Source organism: Chelonia mydas, chromosome 9 (genome assembly GCF_015237465.2).
Source record: "Chelonia mydas isolate rCheMyd1 chromosome 9, rCheMyd1.pri.v2, whole genome shotgun sequence".
Lineage (NCBI taxonomy): Eukaryota > Metazoa > Chordata > Testudines > Cheloniidae > Chelonia > Chelonia mydas.
In genome coordinates, this window is record NC_057855.1 from 44,736,237 (window position 1) to 44,755,399 (window position 19,163).

Here is a 19,163-nt window from a genome sequence, read left to right on the forward strand (position 1 = left end):
TGCCAATATTCATGCTGTGCTGCCATCTAGTGGCCATTCTGAAAGGCACATGAGTCTCATAACCTTGAGCTGTCTCTTCATACGGAATTACTTTCCCATTGGCATCTATATTCAATTTATATAAAGAAATGTTTTATTACTGTTATTTACCTTGTATTAATGAGTGTCCCCTAATTTACTCCTTAACAAAGACTATCAAAGCAGAATGTATCTAGTGATTTATTACCCTAAACCAGCCCCATAAAAAACCTTCAGTCTTGACTAGTAAATCATTTACTGAGGTGCTTTCCCTTGATTTATATGTATTTCCTCACATCACACCTGTGATCCTTCCATCCAGGATGGAGCCCGTCAATGTCACACCTCAGTTAACGGGAGCAGTGGCTGGGTGACGTGAAGGCATCCCCCAGGTGCTGAATAGCTATCCTCTGCCGTATTCTCAGCCCCTCCAAGGTCTATGGAGCAAACGGCCAGGTCTACTGACTGAACCTAGTTATCCCTATCACTAGAATTCCCTCCACCCTCCCGTGGCCAATCTCTGGGCCCAGGTTCTGGATATTTCATAGAATTAATTCTGGAGGATACTGACTAACCTGTGTGTGGGCTCTAGGAACGTGACAGGGAGGAATTGTTGATCACAACAGCCTTGCTGTCCTCCAACATGCCCTTCTTGGTGGTAGAAGGAGCTGAATTAGTGACACAGGCAAGATGAGAGAGTAAAAACAGGGAATTGAGGGACTGTTACCCAATGGAAACCCATGTGTGTTTGACACAGCTCCGAGTGAACCAAGATGAACCCATGGAAGACTACCCTATGAAGGCAGAGGACGGCAAAGAGGAGGATGCCAGCACCGCCGCCCGGCGTTATGGGGTGGGGCAGACAAGCAAGGACCAAATGAGGACCAATGTTATCAACGAGATCATAAGCACAGAGAGAGACTACATCAAACACCTGAAGGACATCTGTGAGGTAACTAGGCTGTGAAAGGAAAGAATGAGGGGCATATAAAATGGGTGTGACCCAAATGCATGAACTGAACCCACTTCAGAAGGGAGAGATCCCCAACCCCCACCCTACTAAGCTGTCTTGTGCTCTTCTTCTCTCTCTAGCTGCAAATTACTTTTCTTCCCTTAAGAAAAGAACCCTCAGTTAGCAGAGTTGTCTCTCTGTCATATACCTTCTGCCTACCCCCTGTGTAATCACCGTGCATGTTCAGGAAATGGAGAATACTGATTCATTCCAGGAATATCCCAAATGCTCCTTTATTTGGAGCACACAGAGGAGTCCTGATTAAATGTAATTAACTAAATTTCCCAAGCCAAGAAGACTAGAGTACTAGCACCACTATATTCTTTATTAATAAATGGTGAGAGGTGGCATGATCAGAAATACCCACCTTCGTGCAAATCATATACTCACAGACCCAAACCGTGGGGACTGTTCGGCCTATTAGAGCATTCACTTCTGAACATGCTGAATATTCTGACATCTCCTTTCACAAGAGACATGCCATGTGATGCACTGAATAAGTGATAATTGATGATAACAGCTTTGCATGGACATAGCATCTTTCCTCCCCAAACACTTCGCAAAATACATACCTAAAACACCACTGATCTGCAGTCTCCTCCAGAATGGAGGAAGGAAGCCAACTGAGGAGAATCAGAGCACCCAACAGGGAAAACAGAGACAGTTTTATCTAAGGACTCTAGCATATTCAAGCCCAGATCCTCAGCTTGTGTAAAACAGCATAAATCCATCAATGGAGCTATGTCGATTTATACCAGCTGAGGATCTGGCCCTTTGGGTTTAACCAGAGTATCTGGTACCCATACAGTCAGCTAGTTATTTACCGGAGAAGATTCTATAGGGCAGGTCGTACCTTTGAGCATGGGTTACGATATCATCCAAGGCATGTTTCTGACTATGGTTTGATTTCCAGGTTTTCCCCTTTTTAGGCATGGTACCTTCAAAATAGTAATAAAAGCACAGCAGACTCATACTAGAAAAGGGTTTTGCTTTTGCTCTAAAACCCACTTTCATTGACTCCAGTGGTCTGTGGACCAGGCCCTTGAGCAAGTACCCAACACCCCTTGAAAATCTGACTTCCTCCCAGGGTTACATTAAGCAGTGCCGCAAGAGGGCTGACATGTTTACAGAAGAACAGCTGAAGACAATCTTTGGGAACATTGAAGACATTTACAAATGCCAGAAAAAATTTGTAAAAGCGCTGGAGAAGAAATTCAACAAAGACCATCCACACTTGAGTGAGGTCGGCTCCTGCTTCCTGGAATATGTGAGTTGATTTACAGTGTCTACGTGGGAGAAGGCTAGCGGGCCAGATGTTAGCTGGGGTGGACCAGAAGAGAAGTCTGATATTTCTCTGATGGAATTTTTAAGCTTTAGGTTTTTTAGAATTAAATTTATAGCCCTTCTGGTTGCCAAGAAGACCTTCCCAATGTGACTCACTAAAAAGCTGCCTTGCTGAGTGCAATACCTCTCCATTGGGGGTGAAAACTCTGTAGCCTAATGTTGCCATTTGCAGGCCAATATTTTAAGTGTTTCACTGCTGATCATTTCATCAGAAACATCCATCTGGGTAGGAGATAGAGTGGCCTGTGAGGTACATGGGATGTTGGACGCATCCTAGCCTGTCTGGTAAGTAGCAGTTACCATAATTTTTAATTGGCCTCGGTCAGGCAAACATATAGGACATGTATCAGATGGGCCTCTTCTCCCTAAGAGGAGACTGTGGGTTGGCATAATGGAAGTGGCCTGGGGGGCACTTGTAAATCCATCATTGAGCGTATAGGCCTACCAGGGAGAGAAGTATATCAGCACACCTGGCAGTACCCACTACCAAAAGGCACCACTGCCAAGGCCAGGGTGAGGTGTGGAAGAGACTAGTGGTTGCCTACCAGGATAGGAGGGTGGAGTCCCTTTATTGTGAAGCAGTGTAGGTACTGTAGTTGTTTTGGGCAGAGGGGCCTGCAGTGACTGAGATCTGCACTGTGCAGCATTTTCAGGCCCAGACTCTGATATGAGAGAGATGACTATTCGGGGTTCCCTTTTCATTCCCATCACAGCAAACAGAGTTCCAGATTTACTCCGAGTACTGCAACAACCACCCCAACGCCTGCGTGGAGCTGTCCCGACTCACCAAAGTCAACAAGTATGTCTACTTCTTTGAAGCATGCCGCCTGCTTCAGAAGATGATCGACATCTCTCTGGATGGGTTTCTGCTGACCCCAGTGCAGAAAATCTGCAAGTATCCACTGCAGCTGGCTGAACTGCTCAAATATACCAACCCCCAGCACAGGTAGGTGCAACATGTTGGGGAACGGCTTAGACGCACATGGGAATGGGCAATTTGAGAACAGTTGTCTCAGAGTTACAGAAAAAGGATACTCGTGGTAGCTCTATGTTATATTCACAATTGTTTAGCGTGCCCTCTTACCAGATATATCCTTTTCTATTAGGCAAACACTGAGCTTTCTCTACCTGTGTAGTAGGTACCACCCTACTGTTTGTTTAGTATCGCGTTCACATCCTTATTTGAGCCCCAAGAGTGATATTAGCACAGCCAATAGGCCTCAAGGGTCAATTTTTGCTTCCTTTGCTGGCTGTGCAGGAGCACAGCACAAAATGCTGTAGGTCCTACCAAAACAGAGGCTGTTTTTATGGGAATCTGAACAAAGCCTGAGTTAGAAGTATCTTGTCTGAAAGGATGGGTTCTTTGGTCAGAATTAGCCAGGCTGTCTGAACAGCTGGGCTGTGGCTGATACTGCAGGGTATGAGGAGAGTAGTGGACTTGGCCTGCTGCTGTCCTATGGCCCAGTGGATTCATAGTGAGCACAGACACTCACCTTCAGGTATCTAGCCTGCCCTCCCTGCCTGCAGGAACTGTGTACCGTTATGGAGATCTTCTCCATAGCATCAGGGGGCATGCACAGTTCATATATTAGGTCTGGGCTGCTTCAGCGCCCTCGCATAGTCAGCCCCCAGCTTTGAAACCCGTTCCTGGGACACACTGCATGGGCACGTTTGTTCCATGTTTTCGATTTTATGGAGTCAGGGTAATAAGCCTAAAAAATACCCAGCTACCTGTTTAGGACCAGATCCTCAGTTGGTGGGAATCACTGCACTTAAAATGTCTTCAGTGGGGCTATGCAAATTGCTAAGGATGTGGCCCTTTGGCTCTAGAGAACTTTCCCTAGGGCATCATAACAATTTTAAGGCACGGCAAACTTGGGGCCTGTGTTTTTAAACAGAATCTCTTTACAGTTTTGACAGAATCTATTCAAATTCTCATAGTGCAACCATCGATCAACTGTTTTTTTAAGGAATCACAGTAAGAGGAACATATTTGTGCCTAATAAAAAGTGATCATAGTGACACACTGTGAATTGAGCTGGACTTTCAAGTTCCTAATGATCACACTGATGTTTCTCAGAATTACTTTATGTGTGTGTCTTATTAAATTTTTAAACACTGTGTTGTGAAACTAAGTATATCTGGAAGGGATTACTCAGAGTACATGGCGCAGTGGGTGCTCTGAGATTTTAGAAATGGTGTGTGAGGCAAGACACTCCAGCCCTCTTCTTCCAGAGCTAGTTTGAACACTAAGTCCCAGAGGAAGTGAGTGAGATGGTGGTAGCAGATGGTGTGTGGGTTGGTTGGGGGAGATTCTGTCCTATCACAAATAGATAATGCCTCCTGTTTGAAAGGGACGCAAGCATTTCTAAATGGTCTTGCCCCATGCCTGACAATTAAAACTTTCAAATTTAATGGCATGAAAACATTGTGACTTTAACAATTTCACTTAAAGAATAGTTTGCACCTGCTGGGTCAGATTTTCAGATACTCGGCGCTCACCATTCGGGTCTGGCTTTCCAAAGAACTCAGCTCCTTTCAAAATCTGACCTATTTTCATGCCTAAATGGGAGATGAGTTCTTCTGAAAACGTGGTCCACAGGGCTCTTTGTGTGACATTCTCCAAATGCTTTAGAAATACAACACAAGTGAGTGGCAGAACCAGAAATGGAACCCAGATTTCCAGCTCTGTGCTCCAGTTCACTAGACTCTAAAGTTGCAGCACTTTTGGATTCCCGTCTACTCATGTAGGCATGCCTAACGAAATCTGTTTCACCCTAGGGATTTTAAAGATGTTGAAGCTGCCTTAAATGCCATGAAGAACGTTGCTCGACTGATCAATGAGAGAAAGAGGAGGCTGGAGAACATAGACAAAATTGCCCAGTGGCAGAGTTCCATAGAGGACTGGGAGGTGAGGGGACTCAAGTGCCCCACAGAGTGAATGGGGCCCCCAAGTGATTATTTTATATGGCTCACTAGCCCAATCACATTCTGTCACACTCATGCTTGTTGATTCACCTTCTCCTGATAGGGATGGAGGAACTCTGAAAGACCTGAGTTAGCCTGATACCCTTCTACAGCTTTGTACAGCTCTCTGGGTGCTGTCTACCATCCGTCGTTGCTCTTTGCAGAAGGAAATTGGCACAGCTGCTTACTGAAATTCCAATAAATCATTTACTTTTTGAACAATTTTCAAGCATTACTGAGGCAGGCAGAGTTGGCATCTAGTATTCTAGAGTGATATCTATGAGAGGGTTACCAGGCCCTGACAGATAAAATGGCATCTGAATTTTCCTGTAGTATTTGTACATGCTCAGAAAAGCTCTTTTTAAAACCAGCTTTATTTATTTCTTTATTTTTCAGATAAACAAAACTGCCTGTTTTCTAGAGCTGAACAAATGTATTTTGATTAAATTATCCTTTTTTCCCCCCCTCATCAGCTGGTGTAAACTAACGTAGCTCCTCTGAGGGCAGAGGATTTGGCTCAGAATATCTACTGTGAGCAGCTGATGCAGATCTGGCAAATGGGGCCGAATTCATAACAAAATTTCCTTTTCTGCATATGCCCAGCCAAATTGGTGCTGAATGGATGGGAGAGGGACAGCATCCCTCACCCTGATGGGAGGCAGGGACTGTGCTCCAGTGTTGTGATGGAATGAGATCATGCTGTGGTAACGGGCTCACAGATTTACCCTAATTGAGAGCTCAATTGTAAAATAGTGTGTTTACGTTCATAAGATGTCACAATAACCTAGAACAACAAATATTGATGGGAAAAGGTATAACAGGAAAACGGTCTGAATCAGTCCAAATAAAAAGGCCTCCTGATATAACTCAAGGAGTGTGTTTAGAGAAATGTGCAACCAGAAATCAGTGAACCAAAATTGGTGTGTCAGAAACTAGGCCTAACTGGTGGACAAAATAATGAGGGGATGTACTATCCACCCATAACTCCCTTTCGGAGGTCCTTAAAGAAAGAGATGTTGCGGGGAAATTAGCTACCGGAGCAAGCTTTACCATCATGGCTGCTACTCCCCACCATCTCCTGGGACCCTGAGCCTTCATCATCCTGATCCTGGAGATGCCCTGACAGGCCAGGGAGAGTGATCGAGGGGATGTCACCACCGCTGCCAGCTCCAGCTGAATCCCAAACACCACCTGAGATGAGACAGGATTGGACTTTAACAGCAGCAGCAGAAGCTCCAGCTCATCTCCACTAACAACTTCTCTCTTCCTCAAAAGGACAGTTATGACCATCCTTGATGCCATCTAAGAGATGTCAGACAAGGGGGCTTTTCCTTCTAAAAACTCTCTCCAGCTAAAGGGAAAGAGAACAAGAAATCTTGTTAAAATGAAAGCCTTACTTAATGCTTTATATTTCAACCGCTTTAACTGTTTTTCCTTCTTCTCTATGTCTTTAATAAAAGGCTAAGGATTTTTAATGGTGTGTTTGCCATAGTACTAAGCAGGCAGAGGTCTCTGCATACCAAACCCTGAACCTTGTTTAATGCTGTTGAGTGTTGGACAGTGACTGGGTTATGTTAACACCTTTGGCCCATTTATTCCATCTAAGTTCATACAACAGCCCCCTCTCCTTTTTCACTCCATCCACATTCACAGAGAAGGCCTGCATCCAGGACGCACCAATTTTGGTTCACTGATTTTTGGTTGCACATTTCTCTTGTTTACCAAGCATAATCTTAACACACTTCCTGAATTATATCCAGAGGCCTTTTTGTTTGGAGTGATTCAGTCTGTCTCCTCTTTGCACCTTTTCCCATCAACATTTGTTGTTCTTGGTCATTGTGACATCTTATGAACTTTCACCTAAGATCCAGGACGGTAGGTCAGGACCACACTATTTAACCAATCAAGCCCAGGCGCTCAAGTCAGGTTGAATTCTTGTGATTCTTGGTACAAACTGACACGCTCTTTGTGGTGCTGCTGCTGCCGCCGCCAGGGTGAAGACGTCCTAGTCAGAAGCTCAGAACTCATCTATTCTGGGGAATTAACCAGAATCTCCCAGCCTCAAGCGAAGAGCCAACAGAGAATGTTCTTTCTCTTTGATCACCAGCTGGTCTGCTGTAAGAAGGTAACTTGAGGAGCCTGTCTCTACCTCTGTTGATTGATATGTCCACTGAAGTCAAATCCCATCTCAGTTCAGTTTTACTTTTTACTTTCCCCTCCCCAGAATATTTTTAGAGAAAGTCAGTACGTAGGTTGGTAGGCTAAAGCTAGACATGTTGGTCTATCAGTCAGGAGGCTGGGGTGGTTTATGTGCATACACAGCAATTTTTTCCTACCATGCTGGTCTACTGTGCACTTGATTGCAGATGATAAATGGAAGTAGCAGGCTCTTGGCAGGCAGGTCTCTTGCAGTGAGAGAGGACAGCTGGGCACTGGCTTTTGTAGGATCAGTATGAGGCTTAAAATCAAATGCGTCAACATTGCCATCATTATTTTCGCTCTCCTCTAACACGGTTGTCATCAGCAGGAATTTAGGGTCAGATTACTGAAATGGTGCTCAGAAGACAAATATGGCTGTGGCTGTGTACCTAACTTCCGGCTCAATCAGTTTGGATATGCTACTCTCATTGGGGAAGTGTGGTGTGTTACTAACCCAAGGAGATGGCCTATTTAAATAACAGGAGGGATCACAGAACTTAAAACTGTCTGTCTTCCCTTTAGGGGCCAGAGCCAAAGCCCACTGAAGTCAATGAGAGTCTTCCATTGACTTTGGCTCAGGCTCTAAGTGAGGATGGAACAAGACATTTCACTTGGGGTCCTGCCTTTTGGCACTTTCCCCTGAATGGGCTGTATTGAAAGATCAGTTTTGTATTTTGTTCAGGGGAAACACAATGTGCCCTCCCCATATGTTGTTCTTTATTGAAAGCTCTTTCGGAGTTGGAGCTAATTCACAGGCCTGATTTTCAGGGTTGCTGAGCTCTCCCAGCTCCAGGTAATGTCAAAGAGCTCAGCACCAGTGAAAGCCAGGCCCCCACATCAGTAGGCCAAGCATCACTTGGCTTGTTTTCATTGGGAATGCTGGCTGGTCACAGCTACACGTGTAAGTGCAAAGACTCAGCTGTGGTTGTGGCCTAGTGCAGAGGAACTTTCTACACCACGTCAAGTGACCACACCAAAGCTTTTCACTGAGCACATGACCCCCTTCACTTTACCCACGATTCCTTTCTCCAAGTGACTTAAACTAATGAGGGCCTTGCCTCGGACACTAGAGCTGGCTGTATTTTTCACCAGTGACGTTAGCAGGAAAATCCAATCCTGCATTGTGTGGCTTCTTGAGATAGATTGTGGGGGCCAAATCCTGCTCCATTACACTGTCTGAAATCTGGAGTAACAACGTCGACTAGTTGTCTGGCTTCGTAAGTAACCAGAGTCACCATGTCAGGGCAATGACAGGAATCTGAGCTTGCCTTTCAGACGTTGTGGGAAAGTGACAGTGAATTACAGAAGCACTCTAGTGCAGTTGATAGTAGTGCAGTACATATTATCACACTGCTGTAAGTATAGTCCTGCCCAGACACATGCTCCATCAGCTACAGAAACCGTTCCTGGGCCCCACCTGCTTGTTATAAGACTGCAGCCACATCAGAAAGCGAGTTCCAAAAAGCCACAGTCAGGGCGAAGAGGCCTAGGTGTCATTGCTTTTTCCCATAAGGCAGTAGTGCTCATCAGCAAGGTAATGGGTCGTCTGTTGTGGCTAGGAAGAGAAAGGAAGAGTGTGCGTGGAAATTGGATATAGTTGCAATGAAAATAATCTCTTCCAGGATCTCCTGCGCCGGGACATCCTCTATTATAAGAGTCGGATCAACATGGATGACATGGAAATCGTGGACGTGGAGGATGGGAAGGATAAGGACTTCAATATCAGTGTTAAAAATGCATTCAAGCTGCTCTGCAGGGACCCTGAAGAAGTCCACTTATTCTGTGCGAAAAAGCCTGAACAGAAACAGCGCTGGCTCAAGGCATTCGAGAATGAAAGGAAACAGGTTCAGCTTGACCAGGAAACTGGTATGGAAAGGCTGTCTGTCTAGCAGGGCCCTCCATCACACTGCACACAAATATGTGAAAATGCAATACATGCCCCTCCGGCCCATGGCTGGGCTGCAGATGTATATATTTTGCATGATGTTTCTTTTCCCCTCTGCTCATCACACAAAGAATAGAGCAGAGAGCAAGCCGTGAAATGAGGTCTTAGGGAGCTGCTAAAATCTTTTGCTTAGCCTGCTTGAACCATTAAATAGAAAGGTATGCTAGTTTTCAATTATTCTTCCCATTGGCAGGGTTGGAGACAGACTCGTCAATAGCCCAGCACAAGATCGATCCAGGATTCTATACATGACCACATGTTCTCTAGGGGGCAAATTCAGCTCACCATTTTTATACTTGGTCTAATGTGACTAGGGCCACACAAGCAGGGCCAGCCCAGTGTGCCAAGAGTGCAGGCCATATGGTAAGCTGCCACTGACCATGCTAACCAAGGAGGCAGGGAGAACTGAGTGGGGGCGTAGCTGCCACAAAGTGAGGCACATGTTGCTTCTTGCAAAAAATTGGCAGAGCATCCTGTGCAGCATACACTCTCCCTCAGCGCCGGGGCCAATTCTGGCTGAATTCTACCCAGAACGTTTCCCGGTGCTCCTGCGGCAGTGTAGACCCCAATATGGAGCTGTGCCTGAAGAGCACAATCAAATCCATAGCGATGTGTTCATCCTCACACTTCCCTCTTCTGATCTGTGCGTGAGCCCTGCTGTTTGTTGGAGGAACTAGGTGGAGCCCTAAGCGGTACAGCTGCTAACAGGTTCGGTTTTGTCTTTAAGGTTTTTCAATCACAGAGGTGCAGAAGAAGCAGGCGATGCTGAATGCCAACAAACAGCACCACACCGGAAAGCCTAAAGGTGAGTGTGGCCCTTTCTTTTTCTCCTAAGCACGAGTACGTCTAAAAGTACTGACTTCAAATAAGCTTGGCCTCATCAATGCATTAATTGCCCCCTCCCCCAGCTCGTTCATCTTTGGGAGCTTGGTAAGTGTTACTCTTCTCCTACCATTGTGTGGGGGGTAGATTTTAAGATCTTTATTCCAGTGGCACAGGGGTCACTTGGTATGGTGGAGAAAAAAACTGGGCAGGGAAATGAATGAGAAGCAATTGCCCCTGTTTTAGCAATAGCCATTCTAATTTTCTGTCACTCTGGGTTTATGGAGCCTAGGAACAAACTTGATCAAAATGAAGAGTAAAAAATACAAGCTGTAAATCGGATCAGCACATACAGTTCGGAAAACAATATTTTAGTGAAGTCACGATTAAATAAAAATCCAGATTCACCGATAAACATGCCCCCCTATTAAGCAATCTGAGCTTGTCAATAAACAGGTGAGCAATGTTTCAGCGTAACTTCCCAGTGACGGTATTTTTGTTTATAACAATATTTACAGTTAGTTATTCCACAGGTTAAGGTAGAATTTCAGTATTAAATAAAGAACACAGCGTTAATTCCGATCCCAGTAGGAGTCCATAGCTAAACACAATGCTAAGGAATCTCACATTGACTGTAGACCTTGAAAATAAATCAGACCCTAGTGCCATCCAGTCAATAACCCCTCTTAGCTGGATGGGAGACGTGACTTGTCACAAACTTTGATCCAGCTCCCTACTCATACTGTTAAGAGGGAAGTGACTAAGGATTTCCACTGGTTGGTCTTGTTCCACTGGGGTTGAACGGGAATGCTAAAGATGGGGCTGACTGACACCTCACTAACTGCCTACTACCACATTGAGAGCTATTGTCTCCTAGGTGAACTAGGAAATGCAGTGTTATGGGCATGTAATATTTTTGCTGGATCAGGCCCTTCATCACTGACTGATGAGAAAGAAAATACAGAGAAAGAGTCATGACAAGGAGATAGGATCCTGGTGAAATTAATTGAACTATCCCCGAGCTGTGGAAATTACTCAGCACTGTATTTTTCTATTGCTTCCCATTATATGGAAATTTTCCCTGAACAAGCTGATTTTACTGCATGTGATTAGTGTCAATCAAGTGACGATAACAATGCTCTGGGACAGGCCAGCTGGTAGGCTCAGAGTGGTGGGAAATTGCAGGACAGTCCCCAGCAGCTCTCACCAGGTTGAAGACTTGGCAGCCTTAGCTAGGCCAGTGAGATTCAGCAATCCAATATTTCCTGGCTACAAGGGCCATTCTGTGTGTCTAATCATTGGTTCATTTTCCAAAACCCATAGTACAGTTCAAGGTAGCTAAATACAATTGGCAGCTTCTGCTTATGAAACTGTTGGATGGCATCTGGCTGGAGACTGGAATCCCCCTCTCAACCCTAGAAGCCAGGTCTCCAAGCAATTTGAATGGGGCAGCTTGCAGGAATAATGACGAGGAGTTTTAGGGGAACTCTTGGGGAAATGAAAAGGGATGTTTAGGTTGAGGTCTTTGGGGCAGGGACATTCTCTCTGTGTGTTTGTGTGGTATTTGGCACAGTGTTGGTGCTACCACAACAGAACAGTTAATTAAACACCCGCCCTTTGCTGTACATGGAGATAGGCTAGATGCAGATGATGTGTTCTTCAGTAGTGTTTGTAGGTGCCAAGGACAGAAAGCAGCAGCCTAACAAGGGAGGTTTAGCAGTAGCCGAAGGGAGAATGAGCTCTATGAGTTGCAGGGAAGTTCCCCTCCTTATGCCTGTTCCTGTCCTTCATCATGGATGCTACCTCCAGGCGAAGATTCACATAACAGCCCTGGGAAATCAGACTTTGTGGCTGCACTCCCTGTACTGTAGCTTGCCAAGGAATTCAGTCTCTTACCTTTCTATGGTTCCTCCAAAGGCGACTGTTTAACCCTGGGTACTGGGAGGGGAATTAAACACAGGCTGGCAGTTTATTGCACAACCCTGCAAAAAATCCGAGAAGGACAGTTCGGCTGTAACCCAGACTTGGAGCCGGATATTGCCAAGTATCATGGGAGTTTTGGAAATAGGAGCCGGATCCAGTTGGCATAGGCTGCCCAGTCTCTCTCTAGTGCAGCGAACCAAGGCCCGATCTACACCGAAAAACTTAGGTCAAACCTAGCGAGGTCGCTCAGGGATGTGTAAAATTCACCCGAAAGAAGTAAAGCCGATCTGAGCCCCAGTGTAGACAGCACTAGGTTGAGGAGGAATTCTTTTGTCAACCTAGCTACCGCCTCTTGGATTAACTACAGTGATGGAAAAACCGCTTCCATTGTTATACTGTGACACTACGCCTGCAGTGCCGTAGCTGTGCCATTATAGTGTTTGTAGTCTAGACAAGCCCCTAACTCCAAACACTACTGAACCCCGAGGGCTTCCAAATCCAGATCTATATCTAAATGCTGTGGACTGGGCCCACTGTTCACCAAGACTTTGCAACGTTTAAACATTTACAAATACTTGCATATTTACAACCTGCCACACAGCCCTGGCTACTGTGCACAGGTACGGGTCAGTTAACCAGTCTCCCAAGCATTCAGAATTGGGTGCTGTTTAAGTTTGTCAGCAGTAGAGCACTGTAATGGCATGTCTACACTGAAAAGAAAAATTGGTGGCAGGCCCGTACCAGTTGACTCGGGCTTGGGCTTTGGGGCTGTTTCATTGCAGTGTAGACTTCCAGGCTCGGGCTGGAGCCCAGGTTCTAGGACCCTGCGAGGTGGGAGGGTCCCAGAGCTCGGGTTGTATCTCGGAAGTCTACACTGCAAATGTAACAGCCCTGAGAGCCCAAGTCGGCTGGTACAGCTTGCTGAGGGTTTTCCTTTGCAGTGTAGACATGCCTTAAGTGTCAGGCTTTGTCCTCGCATTGCTGAGCGTCGCTGCAGGCAACATTCTGAGGGCATGTGAGCAGCTCTGAATTCCAATCAACATTTGGAGCACTCCCAGACTATTAGCTTAATCCCCGAACTGCCTTTGAGGTTAGATAACTCAAAACAGAGTCATCTGTAACTGGCTATTACTTATTATGGCTAACTCTGCCTCCGCTTTGAGAATGACTGTGTGGGAATCAGCCACGGGACTGTACCAGTCTAACGTTTGCTCTTCCCTGTCTCGTTGTCTTAACAGCTGTCACCAGGCCCTACTATGACTTTCTGATGCGCCAGAAGCACCCTACCCTGCCTACCAATCTCCCCCAGCAGCAAGTCTTCATGCTGGCAGAGCCCAAGCGGAAGCCCTCGAACTTCTGGCAGAACATCAGCAGGCTGACGCCCTTTCGGAAGTGAGGGGCAGCCCCCTATTTGTGCCTGAATCCCTTCTGAGAAAGCACTTTAGCCATCAGTTCCAGCTGACGGACCCCCAGCTCTTCCACCCCTCTGTCTGCAAAGGATGGCGCATGCTCCTTCCTTCCCTATTTATTCTGCAGACTGACTGTACTTGAATGGGTCCGAAGTGGGACTTGCGTGTTTTTGTGCCAGTCGAAGTGAGCCATCCCTGCACAATGCTCGGGAGCCATACAAACCCCCAGGAAGAGATCACGACAGGATGGAGCCTGAACTATTTTTCATCTTACCCTGGTTGTCAGCTGCATCTTGACCCAATCCTCCCAGCTGTGAACATTATTGCTGTCTGACAACTGCCAGAGAGACTCTGGCCTTCAGCCAACACGGCTGCCCATGCAGAGATGGCAGTTTGTCCATTCCAGCACCTGCCTGCTTGGTGTCTACTGAGCATGCTCAGAACCATGGTTCATTGTTGCTGATGTGATGCACTTTTGGGGGCACTAAACCCTTCCTTTCACTGCCCCAATCCCCGAGTTCATCTTCAAAGAAATGATCTTACTACACAGACTGATTAGCCTTTACTGGCACTCAGAGAAGGCAAAAATGGTATCGCTGTGCCCTTTTTCTTTCCCTTAGGTCAACACACCGCCGAACCATAGTCCGGTAAATGGTGCCAATCAAACCCACAGCATGAGTGAAGTACACGCAGCTTGCAATTGAGTTGATTTTCTTTGAGTTATGTAAAAAAGAAATGAGTTAGGGAAAAAATGTGCCTAAAATAAGTACTGTTTTCAGCTCCTTAGACTTTTCCCACCGTCACCCTGCCATATTTCCTGGCCAATGAAAATGCTAAACGTTTGTAATGTGTTTATTTATGGCAAATACAGAACTGTGTATTTTGTAAGTTTGTAATCAGTCCCGTCAGATGTTGTTAACTTGATGCCTGTTTCGTCTGTCTTTCTTTTTTTCTGTTAACAAAAAACAAAGGCCAATATTTGCAAACTTAATCCCCTTAAGGTAGGGTCCTAACTCCACAGCTGAGCACCTTCATACAAAATGGATGGATTTTTCCAAACCAGAGAACACATCCAAACCCCTCATATCAAGGTGTATTCCAGGTTGCCTGCACCTTTGAAAAAAGAAATCAGGCCATTTATAAGGTGCCTAACTGTGGAATTGAGAGTTTAGCAATAGGCATGCAGGTTTGTAAATTGTGGCCAAAAAGAATTCATTTAATCCGTGGTTAGTAAAAGGAAAGATTCGCCTTACAATAGTGAAAGAGTTAGAAGCCATAAGGACTGAATTCCATAGCTTAGGAGAAGTTGTGGGTGGTTGGAAGGAAAACACCCATTCGTTCCAACGCGTTGCTAATGTGAGTAAGCACTAACTGTCTGCAAAGCTCAGAGTTCCAATGTTTGCTGATACTGTAGCTAACTGAAGTCTGGTTATCCAGGGATATCTGAATTCAGTAGCATGTACAAAGTCATTCTTGCACTATATCTTTCCCCTCACCAGGGGCTACATTTAGTTTCATAAAGAAACTTGTAAAAGTGACTTACAGCCAGTGTTTGTGTCTTACGCATACATGTCTGTCGGTGTGGTCCTCGTTCGGCCTCCTCACAATCCTAGCTGCTTGTTCTCCTTGCTACATAGGTGGCCATGTGTCACTAGAGGCCACTCTGGAAGTGGCATCTTTCAAAGTCCTCCTGGGGATGGCATATCTGTCGAGAGATACAGAGGAGCCTGGAAATATGCTAGTTGGTTGGAATTGAGTGCTCAAGGCTGCCAGTGGAATTAAAGGCCATCTTCCAAATTCCTGTCCTATCCCTTGATAGGTTACAGCACTGAATTTCCTGACATCAGCCGGGCACTTCAAAGCAAGTGCATCATTCGTGATGGTCCATTTCCTATTGATACGTTTTATTTAAATAAGTGGCAGTGGATGCCTTAGCCCTGGATTTCTATTTTGCCTCTCACTCCTGTGAGAAATGAGATGGGAACGTTGTTCCAAGATGTAAAAAATTGCCTAAGAGAGCTTATATGTAGCCATGCAGCGGCTGTATAGCCCAGTACAGAGACTGTCATGGGGTGTGGCCTTTCCGTGAACTTGATGCAAAGGTCACCACCCTTTGTAATTGCAGACACATGCGCAATTTCCTCAGGCCCAGGAGATCCTTATTTTGCAATCCTTTCTGTGAAAGTTGAGCTTTTCAGCTGAAGGACAGATCTCTGCACAAGGTAATTTTTCCGAGTCATGGGGAAAGCGTAAGGTTTAAATACCACGAAAGAGCCAAATTTTCAAAAGCGTCCTCAAAACTGACCTTCTGGTTGTCTGGGCAACATTGCAGCAATGCAATTAATTGCAGGGGCATAGTCTGTCACTTTTGCAAATGCATCTTTAACTACAGGTAAACAGGTCCCTTAGAAAACTTTACTATATTCAGAATAACATCCTCTGATGACTACTGGTGTGAACAAGCATTCCTTTTAATACTTGTTTGCAGTGTTGCTGTAGCCGTGTTGGACCCAGGCTGTGAGACACACACGGTAGGGGAGGTAATAGCGTTTATTGGACCGAACTTGATTATGACACTCTGGTTACCTTCTCCAGACCTGAGGAAGAACTCTGTGAAGCTCAAAAATGTGTCCCTTCCACCAAAAGAAGTTGATACAATGAGATTTTACACCTCATCCACCTCGTCTCATTTCTTTTAATAATCAACTAACCTAAGCTTACAGCAGGAAATATTTAATTTACTAATGCTTTGGCCTTTTGCTTCTCTTGGTTGCAGTACCTGACGATAGTCTTCCTGCTGGTTTCCTCTTGCCCATCCAACTTTGTACTCCAACTCGCTATGGGAACCAGAACTAAGTTAGCTACAGCCACGTCCTAACACCAGGGCCGTCTGCTTGGAGCATGCATGGTTTCACTGGCCATGAATGGACGTGGATTTTTTCCTCAGCCAGCCACTCTGCTAGAACCCAGGCATAGACTTGGCCCCTTAGCAAAGACTTGCTAAGAAGAAATGTCTGTGCCAGCAGTTAGAGGCCTAAAAATGGATTTACCACTGGCCCGACTTTGTTCAGAGTAGATCTAGATGGCATACTGATGAAAACACCAGCAGCCAGTCTACATTAGTGCTGCTGCTGTTGAATGCTTAAGGCTAGTATGGCTTTTACTGAGCCTGTCTCTATATAAGCCAAAATCTGAAGCGTTATTCACTATTAACTTGCCCTACGGACAACTAATGTGATCCAGCCTCAGGCTTTTGAGTACATTGTAGACTGTGAACATGCATGCCTAGGCCCTGTCTACGTTAGGCCCTGTCTACATTTTCTAATCATGTCTCACGGTTGCTTACACAGGTACCCCTGAGTTAGCAACCTAGGAGGCGCTCACGGAGCTGGGCTGCTGCGCGGTTTCTTTTAAAAAGCGTGTCCTGAGTAGGCCTAACGACTATGGTACTAAACACACTGACAGCAGCCTAACACCAATCAGACCTGTTCAGCGCTGGCTTACCTGAGATGGTGTTAAAACCTGCAGCCATCACACTAGGGCCCCTAACGTTGCTAACACTGGTGGAGCTGAAGAAGCATTAGCAATGGTATTTTCAGTGCATGTTCCCACAGGGCCCGAGGATGTTCCCACAGGGCCTACAGCTGGCATGATTACAAACCCTGTTAAGAAGCTGGGCTAGGCTGTATCTACACTAAACACTCCATCATTGTTACCACTGGTAGAGGTGAATTATGTAGATACCCCAGACTACTACAGCCACATTAGAAATTGGCTTTCAACATGATCACAAGTCCCTGTAGGGTGGGGGCCTGAAAAATGCGACTTCATCCTAACATTTTGAACCACTCATCATTCGCCTTGGTAACAATCCTTTCCTCTGGGGTTAGTGTTCTGCCTGCTGCTTTATCACAGCAATAACCATGTTACTGCTGCACTGAGCTTCATCTATGACATACAAGCTTGCAATGGATGTCACATGAGTCATCGTTCCCCACACACGTACTGCCTTTGGGGTTCACATGGCTAGGGAGCTGAATCACATTATAGCAATGGAATTACTCACAGAAATCAGGATTGTAGAAAAGGGCCCTTTATCCAACAATTAGAAGAGGAGTCATGTTGATCTCCCAGTTCCCTAGCTCGTTTAACTGAGCTGATGGTGATTTCCTGCCTTGAAGCATCCTTGCGGCATTTAGCTTGCCACGCTTCACGGGATTATCACAGCCAGAGCTGGATTGGGTTGCAGAAAGATTCAGCTTGACAGACGGCACTGTTCTTTTTCTGTTTACCCTTCTTGTCTGCATCTCTTCCCCTTTCCCCCCAGCCCCCGCAATATGTCTGTTTTGATTGGCCAGGAAGAAAATAGGTTGGCATGTAAGTGATGATTTTCTGATCATGACTGTTTCATAATACATAGTCTGGGGAGCTGGTTTGGCCTGGTTTTAAACTCGGTTTTAATTTCTAAAGCCAGTCAGCCTTGGGATGTAGGCTAACTTCGTACACTGGTATAAGTAGCGGTAATTCCACTGAAGTATAGAACCAGTCTAAGGGAGAGGAAGAGTCTTGAAAAAACAATTTTTTAAGTGACTTGCTTTCCTGTTGTCCTCATAGACATAATCCGAAGAGTTTTAACTGTTTTACCTGTCTTGGTTCCCACCTAGTTAGCGCACACTACAACTATTTGTGACGAAAATCCTTTTCTAGACATCTCTTTTCTAATAGATGCCAAGATAGATTAGTGCAGCCAAATGGTGTCCCTTTTTATGTATTGTATTGAGTACTTGTAATTTATTTCTGGTAGAGAGGAGTGTTCTGCTTAATTGTCTGCTGTCACTGATAATATTTAAAGAGTTCCTTCAGCTGTAATTTTAGCCTTGTAAGAAACATCAAAGACTAGATGCTGACCTCAGTTTAAGCCTAACATTAGGGATACATATTGGTTACACTGAAGAAGACGGGAGCTTTGCCGCTGAGTAGAATCAGAGTTTAGCTCTATGTTCAGTGGAGTTCCAGCACTGATAATTGTATGACTGAGACAAGGATCGGACTCATTTTTTTCCCAAGATTTCTTCCCACGCACCAACATGTGTATATACGATATAGCAAATTCACATAGCAGCTAATGGATAGAAACCAGTTTACATGGGCAGAATTTTAACAAGTAACTGTCAACCCTTGTCTTCTTTTATATCCCGTAATAATTCAGTGTTCTCTAATCATACAAGACCTATTCCTTCATGAATGGACCTTTGTGTTATCAGATACCTATGTATGAAATAGACTGGTTTGCTATGATTAAAGTCAGAAATTTTCTCCTGCATTATTGGGTAAAGGTCAAACTCACACAATCATCCACATTCTCAAGGTGAGTTTTATTTTCTCCTCCCACGCTGGAGCCTGATACTTGGGTAGGAGTTATCATTCAATTTACTGCCAACTGGGGGGGAGGGGTGAAGTGTTTGTATATACCCAGCAGATTTCAGAACATTATCTACTTTCTTAACAGTGGAACATGTTTTCT

The 19,163-nt window shown here is 45.2% G+C and overlaps 1 protein-coding gene across 8 annotated transcripts in view; it reads left to right on the forward strand.

The window, feature by feature from the left end:
- ARHGEF4 (Rho guanine nucleotide exchange factor 4) overlaps nucleotides 1-18,993 on the forward strand; it is a 328,802-nt gene extending 309,809 nt beyond the window's left edge. For all 8 annotated transcript variants that reach the window (XM_043523021.1, XM_043523017.1, XM_043523019.1 and 5 more), the window contains 8 exons: nucleotides 776-970; nucleotides 2,118-2,297; nucleotides 3,088-3,320; nucleotides 5,156-5,285; nucleotides 7,335-7,466; nucleotides 9,163-9,406; nucleotides 10,213-10,290; nucleotides 13,469-18,993. In XM_043523021.1, the coding sequence (XP_043378956.1) occupies nucleotides 776-970; nucleotides 2,118-2,297; nucleotides 3,088-3,320; nucleotides 5,156-5,285; nucleotides 7,335-7,466; nucleotides 9,163-9,406; nucleotides 10,213-10,290; nucleotides 13,469-13,626 (1,350 nt within the window). In that variant the 3' untranslated portion in view covers nucleotides 13,627-18,993. The remainder of the gene's footprint in view (nucleotides 1-775; nucleotides 971-2,117; nucleotides 2,298-3,087; nucleotides 3,321-5,155; nucleotides 5,286-7,334; nucleotides 7,467-9,162; nucleotides 9,407-10,212; nucleotides 10,291-13,468) is intronic.
- Nucleotides 18,994-19,163: the final 170 nt, after the last annotated feature.